This window comes from Trichosurus vulpecula, chromosome 2 (genome assembly GCF_011100635.1).
Source record: "Trichosurus vulpecula isolate mTriVul1 chromosome 2, mTriVul1.pri, whole genome shotgun sequence".
Taxonomy (NCBI): domain Eukaryota; kingdom Metazoa; phylum Chordata; class Mammalia; order Diprotodontia; family Phalangeridae; genus Trichosurus; species Trichosurus vulpecula.
In genome coordinates, this window is record NC_050574.1 from 226,834,119 (window position 1) to 226,859,459 (window position 25,341).

The 25,341-nt window shown below is 38.0% G+C and overlaps 1 protein-coding gene and 1 pseudogene across 1 annotated transcript in view; one reads left to right on the plus strand and one right to left on the minus strand.

Moving 5' to 3' along the window:
- LOC118836922 (rap guanine nucleotide exchange factor 4-like) overlaps nucleotides 1-25,341 on the plus strand; it is a 94,351-nt gene that overhangs the window by 41,041 nt on the left and 27,969 nt on the right. Inside the window, exon 2 of the mRNA XM_036744023.1 lies at nucleotides 7,726-7,868. Coding sequence (XP_036599918.1) covers nucleotides 7,726-7,868 — 143 coding nt within the window. The remainder of the gene's footprint in view (nucleotides 1-7,725; nucleotides 7,869-25,341) is intronic.
- On the minus strand, nucleotides 8,231-8,563 carry LOC118837615 (annotated as a pseudogene).

Consider the following 25,341-nt stretch of genomic DNA (forward strand, 5'->3'; position numbering starts at 1 on the left):
CGTTGTGAAAGACTACCTATATTTCCCTCCATCTTATCCTGTCCCTCTTTATTCAGTTTTCTCCTTTGATTCTTGATCCTCCTTGGCCCGTATGTTGCCTTTGACATTGCCGAGCATCCTTTTCTTGATACTCTCTGCTCCCTAGGTCTTCATGACACCCGTCTCTCCTGGTTCTACTCCAACCTGTCTGACTGCTTTTTCTTAGTTTCGTTTGCTGGGTCTTCATTCAGGTCACCTAAGGCTCTGTCCCTGGCCCTCTTCCCTTCTCCTTTTATACTATTTCACTTGGTGATCACATCAGCTTCCATGGATTTCATGGATTCCCTTATGCTGATAATTCCCAATCCTACCTATCTGTCTAGCCCTAACTTCTCTCTTGAGTTCCAGTCCCACATCTCTAACTGCCAGTTGGACTTCTCTAGCGGGGTGTCTTATGGACATCTTAAACTCATCATATCCAAAACTGAACTTATTGTCTTTCTACCCACTTCCAAACTTCCTTATTATTGTCCACTCGGCTTTGAAATTGATAAAAGAAGACGTTCAAAAAAAACATTTTTGCATGCATCTAGGAAATAAGATATACAGGCAATGGGGCATAAACATCTATCTTGCCCTACAAGGAAGTAAGGGAAAAGGGGATGGGGGGGCGTGGGGTGATGGAAGGGAGGACTGACTAGGGAATGGGGCAAATCAGAATATATGCCATCTTAGAGTGGGGGGGAGGGTAGAAATGGGGAGAAAATTTGTAATTCAAACTCTCGTGAAAATTAATGCTGAAAACTAAAAGTATTGAATAAATAAATAATGATTTTTTAAAAAGAGAAATTGACCTCCCAAAAGTGCAGGTTTGACCATGTCTTCCTTTCTCTCATTCAATAAGCTTCAGGGGCTCCCTATTACTTCAGGATCAAATAGAAAATCCTCTGCCTTTTAAAGCCTTTGTAACCTGTCCTTTTCCTACCTTTCTAGTCTTCTTATACCTTACTCCTCTTCTCTCTGCAGCCTTCCCCCACTCCCCTCTCATGTACTCTAAGAGACAGTAACACCGGTCTCCTTGCTGTTCCTTGCACAAGACGCTCCATCTTTTCATTGGCTGTACCTCATACATGGAATGCTCTCCCTCCTCATCTCCACTTCCTGGCTTCCCTGGCTTTCTTCAGTTCTCAGCTAAACCTCAACCTCCTGTAAAAAATCTATCCCAGTCCTTAACCCTAATGCCATCCCTCCAAGATTATGTCTAATTTGTCCTGTTTATACGTCTTTTTTTGTGCACAGTTATTTGCATGTTGTTTCTCCATTAGACTGTGAGCTCATTGAGGCCAGAGTCTATTTTTTTCCGTTTTTTGTATCTTTAGCATTTAGCACAGTGCCTGGCACATAGTAAGCCTTTACCTGCTTGTTCGATTTTAGGCAATTATGCAGGTTGGTGGTTGTGATATCTTGGCTTCTGTGATACATCATTTATCACATCATTGCTATTTATGATGTGGAGCAATTGGTCAGGTACATTGTCCCTAAGTACATGTTACTATAGTTATGTTAAGCCTGCTGTACATAACAGTTTTTTGATTTATATTATAATTGCCCTCTAGCGTTCTTTCCAGCTCTACATCTTATGATTATATGATCTCTAGCCTATTAGGTCAGGCTATGCCAGGTAACAATTTTTTTAACCTTGCAACTGACAGGAGGACAGCAATAAAACCTTCTTTATTTGTAACAGCAGCACTTAGCCTGGCAAATAGTAGGCACTTAATAAATGCTTATTCACTGGCTGACCATTTGAGCACTGGTACTTTTTACACTTATATGAATAGTTCTTATGCATAAAATGACATAAACCAAAAAAACAAAAACCTTGCTCTTTCCGTTACACTTTCAGTCTCTGTTCCTTCTGTCATTCTAACTGCTTGGTCTATACGTCAGGCAGACACTGCAAATGGACAGTGAGCTTGGTCCAGTATCAAACATGAGGAGAGTAGGCTGGATTGCCTTTGGGAAAGTGCGAATTTCTTTTTGTGATTTCCTAGCTCCTCCTTGAAACACAGGTTCATCTTTTTCATACCAGTATTCTTCTAGTATTATATATTTTGTGGTATATTATATGTTTGTGAATTACAGAACAATATATGGCATTTGGAGAAATCAAGCAGAGAAAAACCCAGAGGACCCTGGAGAGAAGCAGATTGAGCCTACACAATTTTCAAAAGATTACAAAGCATTATTCAGGAGCCATGATTTAACAGATTCTATCAAATGAATATGATAAAAAAGCGACCCGGTCACATTTTATGAGTGAGGGGCAACCGATAGATAGTTGTCATGTTCCGTAGATATCCTCCTAATGTCAGGAGAGTGAGAAGGTCCCCAAAATGTTGGTTAGACATCCCTTGATGCACTTATGGGAGAACATGGGCTAGAGTTACACAAGTCTGGGAGGCATGCATGGGCTGTGATCTGCATCAGTGAATGGAATTCCTAGAGTGATGAGATTTCAGATCCATTGGCTTACTGGAGTATTTTAATTTCTTACAACTCAAAGCTGGTAGCAAAATGTTCATTTTCCAGTTTAGTTGAAATAATAGATTTTCAGCATTTTCTTTCTGAACTTAAATCATGGGCTACTTTATTGGAATTGTTTTGTTTTAGGAATATTAGGAGATGATAACTACCTCAGAAATCCAAGTGGTTGATAATCTTCTTATTGAACGAATAGTATGATAAATAGGAACAATTCTGACTCCATAAGGTTTTTCAAATTTCTATGTTTTTATTCCAAACTTGGTAAACACCAAATAAAGAGATCACTACTGTATACATCGTAAAACAGAAAAAGAGAATTGTACGCAAAGCTGTGAATCTCTATTCTTAATGGGCTTTTAGAAGGTTATGTATCTACAACTATTATTACTTTCCTAATCTGTCCACGTCCATAGAGAAGACTCTGTGAAGTGCTGGTGTATGAATTGACTCCACCAATTCACAAAGATCACAACCACTCATAACCTAGTTGAAAATTCTTTGGCTTGCCTAAAGCCCATGTAGGTTGATTGTATTGTCCGCTGTTGCAAAGATAGTGTCCGAGACAGTTTTGACTTCAAGTCTAACAATATTAACTATATCTATATCTAACAATATTAACTATACAAAGCTTCTTGGTCTCAAACACTATCATAATGTCTTTGTCTGTAAAATGGGTGTAATCATAGTTATCCCAATGAATAAAGTTGTTGCAAGGATAAAATTATATAATTGAGGTCAAAGTCCTTTAAAAAGCAAAAAATGCTACATAATCACATTCAATAAATGGCACATTAAATATTTAATATTTAAAGTGATTATTGTTATTTGAGGGGAAAACACATAAACCAACCCAGAAGTCTTACTTAAAAAATGTTCCTTCCTTGGGAACTCTTTGCTAGTTTAAGCAGATCCACCTTTTGACTCCCTTTAATTTGAAAAAGTACATATTACTATAAATTAAGAGCTGGAAAGGCCCTTTGAGGGCAACCTTCTCCTTTTGAAGATACGGAAAGTGAGAGCAATTGGGGTTCTGTGATTCGTTCCAGCTGTCCTGTATCTGCCTTAGGAGGATTTGCATGCAGGTCCTCTGACCCATCATCTTTCTACTTCACAACATTGTGCCAGATTAAGTGATTAGCTAATCTTTCTTGATTCCTCTTGTAACTTGTAGAGCTCCAACCAAAGGGTATCCTTTCCATAGCTGTAATGAAAAATGTGGGCTTTCATTTTAGATATAGCTATCTAAAATAGTTGAAGGGCCCCGAAATTAAGTAGAATTTATACTTAGAAAAATAGAAACCATAATTAAGCCTTTAAAAAAATCATTCTTTGCACTTGCAAGTGTATGTAGTACACTGGCTCTTTGCAGATTCTTGGCCCTCCCTCTTAGGAGGACCATCAGAGCTGGAAAGGACCCCTGAAGTCATGTCCCTCACTTTAAAGATGAATAAATTAAAGTTGCAAAAGTGAGCAAGAGACTTCTCCAAGGTCATAGAGTGACAACTTTACTTTATTAGCTTTTTAGAGATTTCAACATTCATCTAATTTTGATATTGAAGTAACACAGTCTTGAGCTGCATTATACAGCCTTCAGGAATACAAAGAGGTGGTAGTTTCAGTGTACTTTGTCCCTGTTATACCTCTCATGGAATATTTGTTCAATTCTAGGCTCCACGGTTAAGGAAGGACATTGGTCTCTACCTGCTAACAGGCTTCTAAGTCAGTCACACAGTATACATTTCTTGTTGTTATTGTTGTGTTTGTATTTCATTCTCGAAGAGGACCATGACAGCAGGGAAATGATGACATGACTTGCAGTTGACTTTGATTTGAGTGAGGGAGGGCTGTGCAAGGTCACCAGCCTCACTTTCTCCTCCAGAGCCATCTGGGTCCAGTGGCCTCATATTCACCAGGACTATGGGAGATGACCCAGGATGCATTGGGAGACCCTGGCCCTTTCAGGCTAAGGTCTTTTCTTTACATTTCTTAAGTGTCTACTGTGTGCCAAGCACTGTGCTAACCTCTGGGGATACAAAGAAAGACAAAAGACAGTGCCTGCCCTTGGGTAGCTCACAATCTAACAAGGGGGACCACACATAAAAAGAAGCTGAAAATCAGGGGACAGGGACAGTTAAGTGAGGGAAGGAGAAAAGGGGAATGATGAAATCTGAGGTTGGAGTCCAAGGGAATGTAGAGAGGGGGAGGGGCCCGGGAGAAGAGAGGTACTAAGGACATGTGAATGTTAGAATGATGAGCTTCCAGAGAGCATGATGAAATCTATGTAGGAAAGGATGAGATGACTGCCCTTGGGGCCCTCCTTAAATAGAGGATCTGGGAGGAACTCTCCATTGTCTACCCTCCATCCTCTCCAATCAGAGGGAGGGAGGGGCCCAAGGGGCAGGGGATACTGAGAAAGTATGAGATTTATGTTTGATGTGATCTTGTAGCATGATGAGATTCCAAAGAGCGTGATGAGAACCAGGCGTACAGCCACGTGGGAAATGAAGCAGTGAATTCTGTGCTGGCCTTGGAGTCAGGAAGATCTGCATTCAAATCTGGCCGTGGATATTTACTAGCTGTGTGACCCTAAGTGCTCTGAGCCTTAGTTCCCTCATCTACAAAATTAGGGGGTTGGGCTTCGTAGCCTCTAAGGGGCCTTTCAACTCTTAATCTATGACCTTGTAATAATCTGGAGTGTCCAGAGAAGGGCAAGCAGAGTGGAGAAGGAGTCCATGTTACATGAGGATTGGTTGAAGGAAAGGGCATGTTTAGCCTAGAAAAGAGTAGGCTCTGGGGGACAAAAGCACTTTATTTAAGCTCTTGAAGGACTATTGTGTGGAGGAGGGAATACATTGGCTTTCTAGGGCAGAACCAGGAGAAGGCATTCCTCTTGAAACCCAACTCCTGACTCCAGACTTTCTCTACTATGTCAGCTCTTAAATGTTCCCATCCAATTGTCATATCCCAGGATTCTGTGATAGTCTCCGCCTTCCAAGTATGTAGAGACTCCAAAAGGCAATGAGCATACCATAATGGACAATTATTTGACCAAATACCATTGAACTTTGGTGAGGGTAAAGATCAGTGACAAAAGAAATTTTATCAATGAGGTAGGTTTTGAACTGAGCCATTGAGGATAACCAGATGAAGAAATCACTTTGTAGCCTTGCTTAAAACTGTTATATTCTGTTTAAAAAGTGGACTGAATATCAGAGTTCAGGCTGAAGTAAAAAGCAAAACACTTAAGGGATCCTACAGCAGTTACCAGAGCAAGTGAAAGGGGCAGTGACCAGGAGGAATTAATCTAGGAAAAGCTGGCTTTTGATGTTTCCCTTTCTCCTTTTCCTTTGATACAGGAAAGACTGAAGGAGCCTATGGAAACATCCAGAGAGCTAATTGGGAGAGCTTAGAAGGCAACTCTGTGCTTCCTTTGTGAGCTCTAAGTAGGCAGTCAAAGGTTTCTGCTGATAAAGTAAAGGCAAAGTAAAGGATCTACCTCTGAATTCTTGGAAGCTAAAATACCCTGATGCTTAAAGCCCCAGAGCTGCAGCCACACTGCATATCTTAAATTGCATTTAAGAAAGGGTACAGAGTGAACCAAATCACTGGTTTAAATAACTGGTTTTAAATAATAAAAGGAGAACAAAAGTTGAGTTAAACAATGGTAGGTAACAGTTAAAGACAGGAGGAGAAAATACCAATTGGCATCTAGATAGATATCTATTTCTGGATGGCTATTCTCAAATATATCACCCCTTTGAGAATTTTGCATCAAAATCAAGGACTTGTGATTTCCTCAGTGTGGGAATACCTGTAATGAACACAGAATTCTGTCTGTAAGTCTTAGAGATATTTTATGGTCACACAGCTAGTAAGAGTCAGAAGCAGCATTTAAATCCATTTCAGCCTGACTCCAGGTCTAGTACTCCAAGTCTCTACTCCTTATTCCCCTCCACATACTCCACAATCTAGTGATGAGGGCCTTCTGGCTGCTGCTTGTGCGTGATGCATGATAGCTCCTAACTCTAGGCATTTGCACTGGCTGTCCCCCATGCCTAGAAATCTTTCCTTTCTCCTATCTTCCTCCTACCTTCGCTGGATTCCAAAAGTCCCGCCTTCTGCAAGAAGCCATTTCCTGGCCTTTCTAATCTTGGTGCCTTCCCTCTGAGACTACTCGGTTTAATCTCAATACATAGTTATTTGTATGTTGTACCTCTCTTCTCCTCCCCCACCCCCATTTAAACTGTGTGCTCCTTGAAAGCAGGGGGTCTGTTTTATTGCCTTTCCTTGTACACCCCGCCCCCCCCCCCCAGGGCTTATCAGAGTTCCTGGCATATAATAGGTGCTCATTAAATTCTAGTTGACTTGACAGGCTACATTGAGACTTAAAATAAAGCAAGACCCTGAACATCTGCTCAACTATAATTAGGTCCCAGTATTTAAGGATCAGGGGAGAAGTGTTGACAAAATGGGACCTCTAGAGGCAATTTTAATACCTTCCAAGTACTATGCCATCAATTCAATCAAATGCCCATATGATTGTGCATGTCCTGTGGCCTGGTGGCCTGAACAGCTTAGTTTCTCCTAGGCATTAATAACTGTCAAGGAGACATGCTCAGTATATTCTTTCATTCAATTAGTCATTTTCTGTTAAATAAATCAAACTTTTAAATAATAAACAGTTGGCAAATAATGTTAATGGATACAATGTTCAAAATTATTTTTAATTTGTGGAATAAAACAAGCGTTTCCATAACATTGTATAATAAAAAAGATGATTGTATGTGAAACTCCAAATCTACCATGTACAACTTGCTATTCCTTTTAAATACACAACAAAGTTATCATGTAAATTTCTTTTTTTCTTTTTTTTGTTAATGGATATAAATGAAAGCATTGTATTTTTGTTTTATCCTGTCTTATAGATTCATTTTTGGACACCAGGAGTTCTTAAGTGCTCTAAATTCACACTAATACGTATTTAAGAAGTTGCTGTATTATGGCAACCTGTAGCTATATTGAACAATGGTTAAAGAGTTTTACTTCAGGGCCCCAATAAGAGCTTGCTTTAAGTTATCGTTACTTTAAAAACTTGGTGGTAAATGAAAATTTAAAACCAGAAGTAAATGTTGTAATAGCTACTGGCTGTCTTTTAGGATAACCTCCTTCCTGAAACTGGTATGCCTTCTTTTCTTACAGACCTTTGGAACGATCCAGTGAAGATGTGGATATTATTTTCACACGACTTAAAGAAGTTAAAGCTTTTGAGAAATTTCACCCAAATCTTCTTCATCAGATCTGTTTGTGTGGTTATTATGAGAATCTGGAAAAAGGAATAACATGTAAGAAATTTAACATCAGTGGGATATTAGCTTCCATTGTCTTTATCTTGAGTTGAGATTATCCTCTGGGGATAAATAACAAGTCTTATAAATCTAAATGGTTCTTTTCTAAGGTGCTAGATCTAGGCAGAATGTCAGGAGTATCAGTAATGCCAATAAAACTTGTCTTATCTTCAGGGGACTTATAGCTTATGGTTTAGTCTTAAATATTTAAACTTAATATTGAGGATGAAGTCAGGGGACACCTAATTTTGAACTCCTTGGTCAATATCACCAACTACTCTGGTCCTTTGATTAATATTTTGGCATCTTTTTTTACCTTTGCAAAGAATGCGTAATTTTATTTAATCATTTTTCATATTCTAGATCATTGAGGGATAGAGCATCACTCAGATCCTGTGTCCAATGGCCTTGGCAGGAAGATTGCTTCTGAATTTGGCTCAAACCATTCCACTATTTCCATGAGCCCGAGTAACTTTTCCCCAGATAACTCTTGTTCTTTTTGTTTTCCCGTGAGGAGTCACTGTGTTGTTTTTGGCTTTGTATACATAAGCACATCTCTTGCCCAAATAGAATTCAGTTTCATCCTGAGCATAGACTCCTTCAATTTTCAGAAGAGCTGTATGTTCCCTCTGGTTTTGTAGGCCTTGCTTGTAGCCAGCAAAAATGGCCTTGTACCACAGTCTTCCAGACATTTTGCTGTTCTAGAAGTCTTGTTTCCACCAGGCCTCTTAGGCACGAAGATGGAGGAAAAAAGCTATTTTGGCATCTTTTTACATTTGCTTTGGGAAGCTCCTTTGCTAATCAGAATATTTTTTTCTGTTGACTTTTGCTTCCAGTTTAGGGATAGCTGGTAGGGAAGACATATGTTCAGACGTATTTTTTAAATCTACACACATAGTTCCTTTCCCAACCCAAGAAAGGCATGAGCCAGCATGAGAGAAACTTAGCTAGAAAAAAGAGACAGCTCAATTAATACCAATGCTTTTAATTAATTTGAGAAATGGTTTGTTCACTTTCAACATAAAGAAATATTTAAGGGAGAGCTGGGCAAAATGACAGGATAGCTTCAATGTTTTCATTTGAAGTGTTACGAAATCCAGAAATACCTATGTTAAAATGTATATATAACAATAGGAGTAGCTAGGTGGTGTAGTGCCTAGAGTGCTGGGCCTGAAGTCAGGAAGACTCATCTTCCTGAGTTCAAAACTGGCCTCAGACACTTACTAGCTGTGTGATTCTGGGCTAGTCACTTCATCTTGTTTGCCACAGTTTCCTCATCTGTAAAATGAGCTTAGAAGGAAATAGCAAAAACCTCCAATGGAGTCATGAAGAGTTGGACACAACTGAAGTGACTGAACAACAACAAAATAAAAATATTGCTCAGTGCTAAACACAAATGACTAGAATTACCTCCTACTTGGATTATCTCTAATGTTATTTTCCTCTATTTGCATAACTAATTAGTATATTAACACAGTGCCTGGCACATTGTAAGCATTTAATAAATGCTCTATCTACTAATCTAATGTTTAAAGATAAAAACCTTTTTGATTCTTGCTAATGTAAGACAAAGGTATAATATTCTTCAAATAACAAAATAACTTTACTTTGGATGATATGTATCTATATGTATATATATATAGATTATTTTTTCTTTTACATGTGAGTTTTTCTATGACAAGTATTGATCAAGGGATCTTTAAATTCCTATGAGCTTTTTTTTCTAAAGAGGAAGATAGAATCTAGCTGGAAATTACTTGTCTTTCCCAAATTCTACCCTGCCAAATAACTTAAAATAATACTTCAAAGTGAATTTTAGAGGGGCAGAAAAAATTAAAAGTTGGAGAAAAGCTTAAGATAACTTAGAAGGATCTTAGAAAGATCTAACCTCCAGGGGTGGTGGTCTGGTCAGAGCAAAGTGCAGATAATGAAGGCAGATACCTCCCAGTCAACAAATAGTAAGCCTTGAGGGCAACTGTGTAGGGGTAGCCTTAGCTTTGGGAACTTTCACCCCACAGACTGTGTATGGGGGCCTCAGCTGGGGCTGGACACAGGACCTAGGCACACTTACCAGACCCAGTCCCTAGCTTTTACTTGGGTGAGGAGCAAGTACACTGGTGAATGCAGTAGCAGGGGGCAGGGCTCTGCTAGTTGTTGTCACTGAAGGAGAGCGGAGTCCCTGGTTTCAGTTCCAGGGCAGAGGGGGCTACTAACACCATTGCCAGATGGACTGAAGGGAACAAGAATGTTGGTGGTGACAGAGGTACTGGGGGCCTTGGTTGAGGCTCAGGGGCAGAGAGGAATGGCCAAGGTAACTCATAAACCAAGCATGAGCTGGAGGAGCAGTGACCATACCTGGTCTTGGATTACAGAACATTAGAAGAACCAAAAAGTCAAAGACCACCAGATAGAGTTCAGAAAACAACAGCACAAAAAACCTGAAGCCTGAGACATTATCCCCCATACTACAGGAGCAGAGTCTGACTCTAATATGAAGTTAACAACCTAGAAATAGACCGGTTGAAAAACATGAGTAAGCAACAGAGAAAAAACCTGACCATAGATAATTACTATGGTTATAGAGGAGATCAGGGTTCAAACTCAGAGGAAGACAATGAAGTCAAAACAGCTACTTGTAAAGCTTCAAAGAAAAATGTAAAATGGTCACAAGCCTTCCAGAAATTCTTGGAAGAGCTTAAAAAGGACTTTAAAAATCAAATAAGAGAGGTAGAGGAAAAATTAGGGAAAAAATAAGAGAAATGAAAGAAAATCAAGTTATGAAAAGAGAGTTAACTAATAGGAAAAAGAAATCAAGTTATGAAAAGAGAGTTAACTAATAGGAAAAAGAAATCCAAACACTTATGGAAGAAAATAACTCAGTAAAAATTAGAATTGGGCAAGAGGAAGCTAATGACTTCACAAGACATCAAAAGAATAAAAAATAGAAGAGAATATAAAATATCTCATTAGAAAAACAACTGACCTGGAAAACAGATCAAGAAGAGATAATATAAGAATTGTTTGACTACTTGAAAGTTATGATTAAAAAAAGTCTAGACACTGCACTTCAAGAAATTATTGGAACTAGAGGGTAAATTATAAATTGGAAAAAGTCTACTTATCAATGTCTGAAAGAGATCCTAAAATAAAAACTCACAGAAACATTATAACTAAGTTTCAAAGATCCCAGGTCAAGGAGAAAATATCACTAGAAACTAGAAAATATTATTAGCAACTAGAAAGAGGCAATTTAAATATTGTGAAACTATAGTCAGGATAAGATAGATAAGATTTAGCAGCTTCTACATTAAAAGACCAAAGAGCATGGAATAAGATTTTCCAAAGAGCAAAGGAGCTGGATTTGCAATTAAGAATAACCTACCCATCAAACTGAGTATAATTCCCTAAGGGGAAAAATGGATAGTTAATGAATTAAAGGACTTTCAGCTAGTCTTGACTAAAAGACCAGAACTGAATAGAAAATTTGACTTGCAAGAATCAGGAGAAACATAAGGTTAACATGAAAGACCAATTATAAAGGATTTGATGAGGTTAAACTATTTGTTTCTTATATGGGAAAATGCTATATGTAACTCTTAAGAATATTATCATTACCAAAGTAGTTTGAAAGAACATGGGGAAGTAAAATGAAGCAACTTATCTCATACAAAAGAGACATGAATTAAGAACTGTTACAGTGGAGAGCAGGAGGAGGTGGAGGACTGGTAGAGCTAGAACCTTATTCTCATCAGAAGTGGGTTAAAGAGGAAATAAAATATACATCTAGTAGGGTATAAAAGTATTCTTAACTCATAGAGAAGTAGAGTAAAGGGATAGGATAAGGGAGAGATTCTTAAAAGGGTGTGTGGGTTAGGGAGGCAGTGGTCAGAAGTAAGTTAGACTTCTGAGGAGGGATAGGATAAAAAGAAAGAGAAAGGTAAACAATGAAGGAAAATACAATGGAGGGAAGTGAACACCTAGTAATTTTAACTTTTTTTTTCTATTACAGTTATTTTTTTATTTAACATATTTAGTTTTCAGCATTGATTTTCACAAGAGTTTGAATTACAAATTTTCTCCCCATTTCTACCCTCCCACCCACTCCAAGATGGCGTATATTCTGGTTGCCCTGTTCCCCAGTCAGCGCTCCCCTCTGTCACCCCACTCCCTTCTCATCCCCTTTTCCCTTCCTTTCTTGTAGGGCAAGATAAATTTCTACACCCCATTGTCTGTGTATCTTATTTTCTAGTTGCATGCAAAAACATTTTTGTTTGTTTTTGAACATCTGTTTTTAAAACTTTGAGTTCCAAATTCTCTCCCCTCTTCCCTTCCCACCCACCCTCCCTAAGAAGTCAAGCAATTCAATATAGGCCACATGTGTATCATTATGTATAACCCTTCCACAATACTCATGTTGTGAAAGACTAACTATATTTTGCTCCTTCCCAACCCATCCCCCTTTATTGAATTTCCTCCCTTGACCCTGTCCCCTTTCAAAAGTGTTTGTTTTTGACTACCTCCACCCCCATCTGCCCTCCCCTCCATCATCCCCCCCATTTATTTTTATCTTCTTCCCTCTTCTTTCCTGTGGGGTAAGATTCCCCATTGGGTACGTATGGTATTCCCTCCTTAGGCCAAATCTGATGAGAGCAATGTTCACTCATTCCCCCCTCCTCTGCCCTCTCCCCTCCTCCCACTGAACTGCTTGCTCTTGCCTCCTTTATGCGAGATAATCCACCCCATTCTATCTCTCCTTATCTCCCTCTCTCAGTATGTTCCTCTCTCATCCCTTAATTTGATTTTATTTTTTTTAGATATCTTCCATTCATCTTCAACTCACCCTGTGTCCTCTCTCTCTCTCTCTCTCTCTCTCTCTCCATATATATATATATATATATATACATATATAGATATAGATATATACACACATAGATATATACATATACATTCACCCATATATATATATATATACATAAACATATATGTATGCATATTCCCTTCAGCTACCCTAATACTGAGGTCTCATGAATCATACTCGTCATCTTTCCATGTAGGAATGTCAACAAAACAGTTCACCTTTAGTAAGTTCCTTGCAATTTGTTTTTCTTGTTCTTTTTCTTGATTACCTTTTCATGCTTCTCTTGATTCTTGTGTTTGAAAGTCAACTTTTCTATTCAGTTCTGGTCTTTTCACTGAGAAAGCTTGAAAGTCCTCTATTTTATTGAAAATCCATATTTTGCCTTGGAGCATGATACTCAGTTTTGCTGGGTAGGTGATTCTAGGTTTTAATCCTAGCTCCATTGACCTCCAGAATATCATATTCCAAGCCCTTCAATCTCTTAATGTAGAGGTTGCCAGATCTTGGTTAGTAGATCTTGGGTTATTCTGATTGGGTTTCCACAATACTCAAATTGTTTCTTTCTGGCTGCTTGCAGTATTTTCTCCTTGATCTGGGAGCTCTGGAATTTGGCGACAATATTCCTGGGAGATTTCTTTTTGGGATCTATTTGAGGAGGCAATCAATGGATTCTTTCAATTTCTATTTTGCCCTGTGGCTCTAGAATATCAGGGCAGTTCTCCTTGATAATTTCTTGAAAGATGATATCTAGGCTCTTTTTTTGATCATGGCTTTCAGGTAGTCCAATAATTTTTAAATTATCTCTCCTGGATCTATTTTCCAGGTCAGTGGTTTTTCCAATGAGATATTTCACATTGTCTTCCATTTTTTCATTCCTTTGGTTCTGTTTTATAATATCTTGATTTCTCATAAAGTCACTAGCTTCCACTTGCTTCAATCTAATTTTTAAAGTAGTATTTTCTTCAGTGGTCTTTTGGACCTCCTTTTCCATTTGGCTAATTCTGCCTTTCAAGGCATTCTTCTCCTCATTGGCTTTTTGGAGCTCTTTTGCCATTTGAGTTAGTCTGTTTTTTAAGGTGTTGTTTTCTTCAGTGTATTTTTCAGTATTTTTTTGGGTCTCCTTTAGCAAGTCATTGACTTGTTTTTCATGGTTTTCTCGCATCCTTCTCATTTCTCTTCCCAATTTTTCCTCTACTTCTCTAACTTGCTTTTCCAAATCCTTTTTGAGCTCTTCCATGTCCTGGGACCAGTTCATGTTTTTCTTGGAGGCTTTTGTTGTAGGCTCTTTGACTTTATTAATTTCTTCTGTCTGTATGTTTTGGTCTTCTTTGTCAGCAAAGAAAGAATGCAAAGTCTGAGACAGAATCTCGGTGCGTTTTCGCTGCTTGGCCATATTCCCAGCCAACTAACTTGACCTTTGAGTTTTTCAGTGGGGTATGACTGCTTGTAGACTACAGAGTTCTATGTTCCTGTTTGGGGGGGAGGTGCCAGCTCTGCCACACCAGCACTGCTCCTTCCCCAAGAACCCCCAACCGGAACTGGGCTTAGATCTTCAGCAGGCTATGCACCCCTGCTCTGATCCGCCACTTTATTCCTCCCACCAGGTGGGCCTGGAGCTGGAAGCAGCAGCAGCCGTAGCTGCCCCACCTCCGCTGCCCCCGGGGCTGGAAGCCGAACCGCGAACTCCTTCCACTCCCGCAGCTTTTCCCACTAACCTTCTCAGCAGTCTTTGGTGTTTGTGGGTTGAGAAGTCTCAACTGCCACAGCTCACTGATTCAGGGCCCCAGGGCTTGCTCTGCCCGGTCGCTGGTCTTGTTGGTCCATGCCGCTCAGGCTGGGCTCCACTCCACTCCGTTCCCAGCTCCCAGCTCTCAGCTCCGTGTGGGATAGACCTCACCCAGAGACCATCCAGGCTGTCCTGGGCTGGAGCCCTGCTTCCCTCTGCTGTTTTGTGGGTTCTGCTGTTCTAGAATTGGTTCAGAGCCATTTTTATAAGTTTTTGGAGGGACTCGGTATGGAGCTCACGCTATTCCCTGCTTAGCAGCCGCCATCTTGGCTCCCAATTTTAACTTTTAATGTGAATGGGATGAACTCACTCATAAAACAGAAACAGCAGAATGGATAAAAAACCAGAACTGACAATGTGTTGTTTACAAGTAACACCTTTAAAAATGAGAGACACACATAAAGTAAAAATTAAGGGCTGGAGTGGAGTTTATTATGCTTCAGATGATGAAAAAAGAACAAGGGTAGCAATCACAATCTGGATTTAGTTAGAAGAGATAAGCAGGGAAAGCACATTATGTTAAAAGGTACCATAGATAATGAAGTAATATCAGTACTAAACACATATGCACCAACTGCTCTAGCAACCAGAATTTTAAGGGAAAGGTAAATTAATTATAGCTGGAAATAGCAAAATCATAGTAGTGGGGACTTCAACCTTCCCCTCTCAGAATTAGCTAAATCCAACAAAAAAAAATAAGAAAGAAGTCAAGGAGATGAATAGAATCTCACAAAAGCCAGATATGATAGATATCTTCAGAGAATTGAATGGGAATAGAAAGGAATATACCTTTTTCAACAGTATGGGGCACCTTTAAAAAATTAACCATACATTAGGGCATAAAAACTTAAAAGCAGTAAAACAGAAATATGAAATGCATCTTTTTCAGATCATAATGTAATAAAATTATATTTAATAAAGGACCATGGAAACAGATTAAAATTAATTGGAGACTAAATAACTTAATCTTAAAGAATGATTGGGTTAAAAAACAGGTAATAAAATAATAAATAATTTTATTGAAGAAAATTATAATAATGAGACAACATACCAAAACTTATGGGATGCAAGAAAAGCAGTAATCAGACAAAAGTTCATATCTCCAAATGCTTACATCAATAAAATTGAGAAAAAGCAGATAAATGAACTAGGTATGCAATTGAAAAAAGCCACAAAAAGAACAAATTAGAAATCCCCAATTAAACACCAAATTGAAAATCCTAAAAATTAGAGGTGAGATTAATAGAATTGAATGTAAGAAAACCATTGAATTAATAAATAAAGCTATGAGCTGGTTTTATGGGAAAACCAATAAAATAAATAAATGATTGGTTAAAATGATTTTTAAAAAGAGAGAAGAAACCAAATCAATAGTGTTAAAAGAGAAAAGGGTGAATACACTACCAATAAAGATGAAATTAAAGTAATTGTTAGGGATTATTTTGCCAATACATTTAACAATTTAAATGAAATGGAAAAATGCCTAAGAAATAAAAACTGGCCAGATTAACAGAAGAGGAAATAGAATATCTAAATAAAACTATTTTAGAAAAAGAAATTGAACAGGGCATAAATGAGCTTTCTGAGAAAAAAAGCATAGGACTAGAAGGATTTAAATGAGTTCTAACACACATTTAAAGATCGTCTAATTCTAATATGAAATAAATTATTTGGAATAATAGGCAAAGAAAATGTCCTACCAAACTCCTTTTAAGAAACAAATATGGTGCTGATGCCAAAATCGGGAAGAGCAAAAACAAAGAAAATTGTAGACCAATTTCACTAATGAATATTGATGTGAAAATCCTAACTAAAATACTAGCTAGGTGACTACAGCAATATAGCACAAAGACTATACATACGCAAAATGCATATTTTCAAGAAATGAAATGAATGAAATTTTCAACGACATTTTGTTTAATTGGAATACTAACAAATAACATCTTCAATTCATTTGTGTTGCAATGGCTGATGTGCTTTGCAAGATCCACGTGAACTCGATGCAATAACTCCACATTGCCATCAATTGCCTATGTGTCCAGACTTTAGGAACACCCTGTATGTTATGACCAAATGGGATTTATACCAGGAATGTGGGGCTGGTTGGATATAAGGAGAACTAGTAACATAACTGATTATATCAATAACAAAAGTAACAAAAATCAGATGATTGTATCAGTAGACTCAGAAAAAGCTTTTGATAAAATACAACATTCATTCCTATTTAAAAAAACACCTGAAAGCATGGGTATAAATGAATTTTTCCTTAAAATGATAAAAAAAACTATCTAAAATTATCAGCAAGCATTAGCTGTACTGGGGATAAGCTAGAAGCCTTCCTAGTAAGATCAAGAGTGAAACAAGGATGCCCATTATCACCAACATTATTCAGTTTTGTACTTCAAGTGCTAGCAATAGTAATTAGTGAAGAAAAAGAAATTAAAGGAATCAGATTGGGCAATGAAGTAATAAAATTCTCTCTTTTTGCAGATGATATAATGGTATACTTGAAAAATTTTAGAGATTCAACTAAAAAGCTAATTAAAACAATTAATAATTTTAGCAAAGTAGCAGGATATAAAATAAACCCACACAGCATTGCTGTGTATCACCAACAAAGCCCTGCAAGAAGAGACTAGTAAGGGATATTTCAATAAAAACAACCATAGACAATATAAAATATTGGGAATATACCTGCCAAGAGAAGCCCAGGAGCTATATGAACACAATTATGAAAGACTTTTTATTCAGATAAAGTTACATTTAAATAATTGGAAAAAGACTAATTGTTCATTGATGGGCTGTGTTGATGAAATAAAAATGATAATTTTGGACTAAACTAATCTACTTTATTTAGTGCCATCCCAATCAAATTACCAAAAATATATTTTATGAAACTAAAAAAATAATAACACTCATTTGGAAGACCAAAAGGTCAAGAATATCAAAGGAATTAATAAAAAAAAATCTAAAGGAAGGGGGTTTAGCAGTACCAGACCTTATACTCTATTATAAGACTGTGATTATCAAAACTATCAGGTATTGGCTAAGAAATAGAAAGGGGATTCATGGAACAAAATAAACAAACAATACACACTAGTAAATATAGTAACCTTGTGTTTGATTAAATGTAAAGATTTAAGTTTTGGGGGTAAGAATTTACTATTTGGTAAAAATTGTGGGAAAACTAGAAAGCAGTCATGCAGATATTAGGTATAGATCCATATCTTACACCACTTACCAACATAAGGTCAAAATGGATACATGACCAAGACATAAAGAGAGATATAAGTAAATTAGAGAAACATGGAGCATATACCTATGGAACATACCTACTAGATTTATTGATAGGAGAATTTATGAATAAACAAGAAATACATAGCATCATGATATGTAAAATGGATAATTTTAATTACATCAAATTACATAAATTTATTATATATATTTGTATTTATATAAATAAAACCAATGTAGCCAAGATTAGAAGGAAAGCAGAAAATTTGGGAAAAAATTATAGACAGTTTCAAATAAAGGCCAACTATCTCAAATATATAGAGAACTTCAAATTTATAAGAATATGAGTGATTCCCCAATTGATAAATTGTCAAAGGATAGGAACAGGCAGTTTTTGCATGAAGAAATCAAAACTATATATAATCATATGAAAAAATTTTCTAAATCATTATTGATTACAGAAATGCAAATTGAAGCAACTTTCAGATTCCTTTTCATACATCTTAGATTGGCTAACATGATAGGAGAAAATATCAAATGTTGGAGAGGATGTGGAAAAATTGGGACACTGATGCATTGTTGGTGGAGTTGTGAACCAATACAACCATTTTAGAGAGCAATCTGTAATTATGTCCAAAGAGGTATAAAACTATGTCTACCCTTTGACCCAGTAATACCACTGTTAAGTTTGAAGGTGATCAGGGGAAAGAACCTCTATGTTCTAAAATACTTATAGCAGCTCTCTTTGTGGTGGCAAAGAATTGGAAATTGAGGGGATGCCTATCAATTGGGGAATGGCTGAACAAGTTGTGGAATATGATTGTGATGGCATACTACTGTGCTGTAACAAATGATGAGCACGTCAATTTTAGAAAAACATGGAGACTTGCATGAAATAATGAAGACAAGCAGAACAGTAACAGCAATAATGTTTGAAGAATAACTGTGAATGACTAAGCTATTCTGAGTAATATATTCAAATATATATTCAAATTATATGTAATACTCAATATATTTATATAATATATAATACCCAATATATTCAAATCAACTACAAAGGATCTATTAAGGAAGATGCTATCCACCTCCAGAGAAAGAACTGATAGATGGATGTATGTATTGTATGGTTTCACATTTAGATCTGTGTCAAATATTGGTCTTCTTCTCTAGTGTGGGCTGGGGTAAGGAGAAGGAGGGAGATACCTCAGAACTCAAAATTGAACACATAAAAATGAGAGAGAGAGGAAGAGAGGGAGAGAGAGAGGGGGAGGGAGTTTATGGACACATTGTTAATGCTTATCTTCAAATTCCACTTTTTATATTTTCTTTTTGCTGTAGAATCTTTCAGAGCATTTAAGTAAATTTTCATTTCCTACCAATAATTTTTGCATTATAGAATAGATTAGAAATGAAATGAAATGAAATAAGATTCGACTTCATTGTATTGGTAGGGCAGAGCCACTAGGAATAACTAAAGTAATTTTGTGCCCATTCCTAAGGCAATAAAACCTACCATTTAATTTTTTTTTTAAATGCAATTTATTTATTTAACATATTTGGTTTTCAGCATTGATTTTCACCACATTTTGAATTACAAATTTTCTCCCCATTTCTACCCTCCCCCCCACTCCAAGATGGCTTATATTCTGGTTGCCCTGTTCCCCAGTCAGCCCTCCCCTCTATCACCCCCCTCCCCTCTCATCCCCTTTTCCCTTCCTTTCTTGTAGGGCAAGATAAATTTCTACGCCCCATTGCCTGTGTATCTTATTTTTTAGTTGCATATAAAAACTTTTTTTGTTTTTGAACATCTGATTTTAAAACTTTGAGTTCCAAATTCTCTTCCCTCTTCCCTTCCCACCCACCCTCCCTAAGAAGTTGAGCAATTCAACCTAGGCCACACATGTATTATTATGTATAACCCTTCCACAATACTCATGTTGTGAAAGGCTAACTACATTTTGCTCCTTCCCAACCCATCCCGCTTTATTGAATTTTCTCCCTTGACCCTGTCCCCTTTCCAAAGTGTTTGTTTTGATTACCTCCACCCCCATATGCCCTCCCCTCCATCATCCCCCTGCCTTTTATTTTTTTTTTTATCTTCCTCCCTCTTCTTTCCTGTGGGGTAAGATACCCAACTGAGTATGTATGGTATTCCCCCTCAGGCCAAATCTGATGAGAGCAAGGTTCACTCATTCCCCCCTCACCTGCCCTCTCCCCTCCTCCCACAGAACTGCTTCTTCTTGCCACCTTTATGCGAGATAATCCACCCCATTCTATCTCTCCCTATCTTCCTCTCTCAGTATGTTGTTCTCTCATCCCTTAATTTCATTTTATTTCTTTTAGATATCTTCCCTTCATCTTCAACTCACCCTGTGTCTGCTCTCTCTCTTTTACATATATATATATATATATATATACATATATAAAAACACACATATATATATACACATACATACATATACACATAGATATATACATACATACACATTCACTTATATATATACATAAACATATATATATATATATATGCATATTCCCTTCAACTACCCTAATACTGAGGTCTCATGAATCATACACATCATCTTTCTATGTAGGAATGTAAACAAAACAGTTCAACTTTAGTAAGTCCCTTGCAATTTCCATTTCTTGATTACCTTTTCATGCTTCTCTTGATTCTTGTGTTTGAAAGTCAAATTTTCTATTCAGTTCTGGTCTTTTCACTGAGAAAACTTGAAAGTCCTCTATTTTACTGAAAATCCATATTTTGCCTTGGAACATGATACTCAGTTTTGCTGGGTAGGTGATTCTAGGTTTTAATCCTAGCTCCATTGACCTCCGGAATATCGCATTCCAAGCCCTTCGATCTCTTAATGTAGAAGCTGCCAGATCTTGGGTTATTCTGATTGGGTTTCCACAATACTCAAATTGTTTCTTTCTGGCTGCTTGCAGTATTTTCTCCTTGATCTGGGAGCTCTGGAATTTGGCAACAATATTCCTAGGAGATTTCTTTTTGGGATCTATTTGAGGAGGCGATCGATGGATTCTTTCAATTTCTATTTTGCCCTGTGGCTCTAGAATATCAGGGCAGTTCTCCTTGATAATTTCTTGAAAGATGGTATCTAGGCTCTTTTTTTGATCATGGCTTTCAGGTAGTCCAATAATTTTTAAATTATCTCTCCTGGATCTATTTTCCAGGTCAGTGGTTTTTCCAAGGAGATATTTGACATTGTCTTCCATTTTTTCATTCCTTTGGTTCTGTTTTATAATATCCTGATTTCTCATAAAGTCACTAGCTTCCACTTGCTCCAATCTAATTTTTAAAGTCGTATTTTCTTCAGTGGTCTTTTGGACCTCCTTTTCCATTTGGCTAATTCTGCCTTTCAAGGCATTCTTCTCCTCATTGGCTTTTTGGAGCTCTTTTACCATTTGAGTTAGTCTGTTTTTTAAGGTGTTGTTTTCTTCAGTGTATTTTTCCGTATTTTTTTGGATCTCCTTTAGCAAGTCATTGACTTGTTTTTCATGGTTTTCTCGCAACCTTCTCATTTCTCTTCCCAATTTTTCCTCTACTTCTCTAACTTGCTTTTCCAAATCCTTTTTGAGTTCTTCTATGGCCTGGGGCCAGTTCATGTTTTTCTTGGAGGCTTCTGTTGTAGGCTCTATGACTTTGTTGTCTTCTTTAGGCTGTATGTTTTGGTCTTCTTCATCACCAAAGAAAAAATCCAAAGTCTGAGACTGAATCTGGGCGCGTTTTCGCTGCCTGGCCATATTCCCAACCAACTAACTTGACCCTTGAGTTTTTCAGTGGGGTATGACTGCTTGTAGACTTACGAGTTCTATGTTCTACATTTGGGGGGGAGATGCCAGCTCTGTCAGAGCTGCACTCCTCCTTCCCCAAGGACCCCCAGTCCAGACTGGGCTTAGATCTTCAGCAGGCTGTTGCACTCCTGCTCTGATCCGCCACTTAATTCCTCCCACCAGGTGGGCCTGGAGCCGGAAGTAACAACAGCTGTAGCTGCCCCACCTCCGCTGCCCCCCGGGGCTGGAACCCGAACCGCGAACTCCTTCTACTCCCGCAGCTTTTCCCACTAACCTTCTCCGCAGTCTTTGGTGTTTGTGGGTCGAGGGGTCTGGTAACTGCCGCAGCTCACATATTCAGGGCGCTAGGGCCCCCTCCTCCCCGCTTCTGGTCTGGATCGTCCACGCCGCTCAGGCTGGGCTCTGCTCCACTCCGTTCCCAGCTCCCAGCTCACAGCTCCGTGTGGAATAGACCTCACCCAGAGACCATCCAGGCTGTCCTGGGCTGGAGCCCTGCTTCCCTCTGCTGTTCTGTGGGTTCTGCCATTCTAGAATTGGTTCATAGCCATTTTTATAGGTTTTTGGAGGGACTCGGGTATGGAGCTCACTCTAGTCCGTGCTTACCAGCCGCCATCTTGGCTCCGCCCCTACCATTTAATTTTAACAAAAATTCAGAATTAAACAAGAAAAAATCGTCTCTATGGCTATGGTATAATCTTAAAGTTAAGAGAGTGAATAAAGGAGTACAATGGTTAATTACTAGGCATTAATTTGACAAACATTTTCACCAAAAGGTAGTGAAATGGTCTTAGATTCCCTTGAAAAGAAAGAGGGACACAGAGAAAGCTCTTCATTCTCTAACTATTCTAACAGTCCCATTCTGCACCATGACCTCATTGTCTTCATCCTGTTGGGTTTTGTGGTGGCTTTCCCATAACAACAGATTCACCCACAACTGTGTTCAAAGAAGTAGTGAGTTTCCCAAGGACTCTCTTCTCTAGTTGAAGAGTTGACTTTAATGGAAACTTCCAGTAGCAGAAAGCAGTGGGACAGAAGATAGTGCCAAGAGCATTGTCAATGAGTTGAATGTGATGGAAGAAACAGAAGTACCCATTTCTATCATTTCTTTTGAAAAACCAACAATGACACCAGAAAATGAAGCAAAGGCCAGTCTATTCCTAAGAGCTGGCATCTTCTCCCTAGGGACTTCACTGACTATCCAACAAAATCCTAAGCTGTAGAACAAGCCCGTTTCAGTGGGATTATACCAACTAGTAAAAGTTTTTGTCTAAATAGGGTTCTCCACTTGGTTGTCATTTAAAATTTAAGGGTTGGGAACAAGTATTTAAGCGGCTACTACATACCAGGGCAGATAAGTGGCACAGTGGATAGGGCGCTGGGGCTAGTCAGGAAGACTCATCTTCCTGAGTTCAAATCTGGTCTGACACTTACTAGCTGTGTGACCCTGGACAAGTCACATTACCCTGTTTGCCTCAGTTTTCTCATCTGAAAAAATGTGCTAGAGAAGGAAATGGTAGAGCACTCCAATATCTTTGCCAAGAAAACCTCAAAAGGGGTCACAAAGAGTCAGTGATGACTGAAAATGACTGAACAACAACTACGTACATTGTGTTAAGCACTTCACAAATATTACCTTGTTTAATCCACACAACTTTGCAAAGTAAGTACTGTTATCCTCATTTTACTGTTGGGAAAACCAGAGCAGACAAAGGTTAAGTGACTTGCCTGCCCAGGGTTGCATAGCTAATAGGTGTCTGAGGTCAAATTTGAACTCAGGTCTTTCTGACTCTAGGCACAGTACTCTTTATACTATGGCACTTAGCTGCCTCTACTTGATGCCTTATAACATCATTGGTATCATAGATTTAGGACCTGAAAAACTGCCAAACCCTTATAAATAAATAGGTTTAGTGATGAGTGACAGACAGATTCTTTTTAGTAGTTTGAGGGTTTAACACAAATACAAATGCGCAAAGCTTTTTACTCATTTTCTTCACTCCTCAGTCTAGCATTTGGATTGGTGATCTTGCTGGCTAGCTGAACCGCACTCTTAACAATAACTTTCTGATTCTTAGAGGAAACATTGTGAGCAGTCTCAGCACAGTGAGATTTGTTGTACACTTCTAGCTCTTTGACGTTGTGCACCTGAGATCTTCCTGAATCCACTCAGTAGTATGTATTTTGTCTTCTTATTGCTTCTATAACCAGTGTTGGGCATCAAGATCTGGCCCTTGAATTGTCTTTTGCACCCTGTTATCAGTGCCCCTTGGTTTACATGCACCATTTTCTCTTGATCTTAACATCTGTTAGACTAGTGCCAGACGAACGTTTTAGTCCTCTTCTTGGTGATTTTAGGCTTCATGAGGGGTCTGAGGGCAAGAACGGCAATGGCAAAGAGAAAAAGGCCCCTCCACGGGAAGTGCTGACAGAGATTTTTTTAAAGTTTAAAGTAATCTATTTTGGTAGATGAAAAGGCCTGGACTCTTTGTGTGTGTGCGTATTTAGAAATTTTGGTATTAGTTTCATACACATGGTGAGTGGCCTAGGAAAGATAAGTATGTGCTAGCCTTAGGCTCATTCCATTTCTTTTTCCCTGTCTCATAGGCTTCTGTCTCATGGCTGCTGAATCCCTTTTTGCCCCAATTTTCTACCATGATCCTGTAGGACAATCTTAATACAGGTGAAACCCATGGCTCCATAGATCAATGTCAGCTATTTGTACTAGCAAATTTTGCTCGCTTTTTACAAGCTTTGGAGTGAATCTCCTCTTGTTTGTTTATAATTAACTTATGTCTCCAAGACTGATGTTAATAATAAATATTGTATTATCACCACCCTTTCCACAAAATGAAAAAGAAATAGGTTTCCTACTTCATTCTACTGCCAAAATTCCACCACCAAAAAGCATTGGCTCTTGCAGACATAACAGAAAGAACATGAGAAATAGGTTTTCATATATTTTCTTTTCTTTGACTCTCAAAAAGTTGTCCCCAAAAATCTTCTTTATGGAGCAGATGACACACAGGTGTATGGAGGAGCACTTAGTATCCAGAGGTGGTCAATATCTTGAGGATTTAACAGCTTTGGATTGTAAGATTAATAGAGCTCTTCCAATATTAGTTCTAGCATAAACTCTAAATAGTTAATAAGTAGTAGTAAGTGTGTAGTGTGTTCAATTTAGTAAATTTTTTTCAAAATATGTTTTGCTTAATTATGCTAAATATTGTCAGATAATTACAGTGCCACATCTTCACCCAGTAGCTCCATCTAAAACATTAGAGTATTCTCTTTCATGGGCTTCTCATTCTCCCAGGCTGGATTTCTATACTTCTAATTGAAATATAATAATTAGCTAATTTTAAACCTAAGGAGAAATATAATGACATCTAAGTTCATGTGATTACCTCCTCTTTGGCTTTAAGGAGAATGTTTCAGACAAACACTATGAGTTTAGTCATAATCATGCCAAGCCCCCGGTTAGAAGAATTCTTGACATTTTGACAGGTTTATATCTCTGCCTAACTTTACATTTATACATATCTTCCAGTTAACTTCAGGCTTCTGGGGAGGTTGTTGAAATTTACTGGAAATGTTTGGGTAATAAAATATAGATTATATTATAGTGTCTATGAAAAAACAGGTACTAGGAAAGGAAAGAGCTGCCCATTTCTTGGGACTTCTCACAGTTTGGATCTTCTGCTCTGAGATGCTGAGATGTATAATCCTCTTCATTATCCCTTCTTTCTGCCACAGCTCAGTCCTACTTTTGAGTCTTA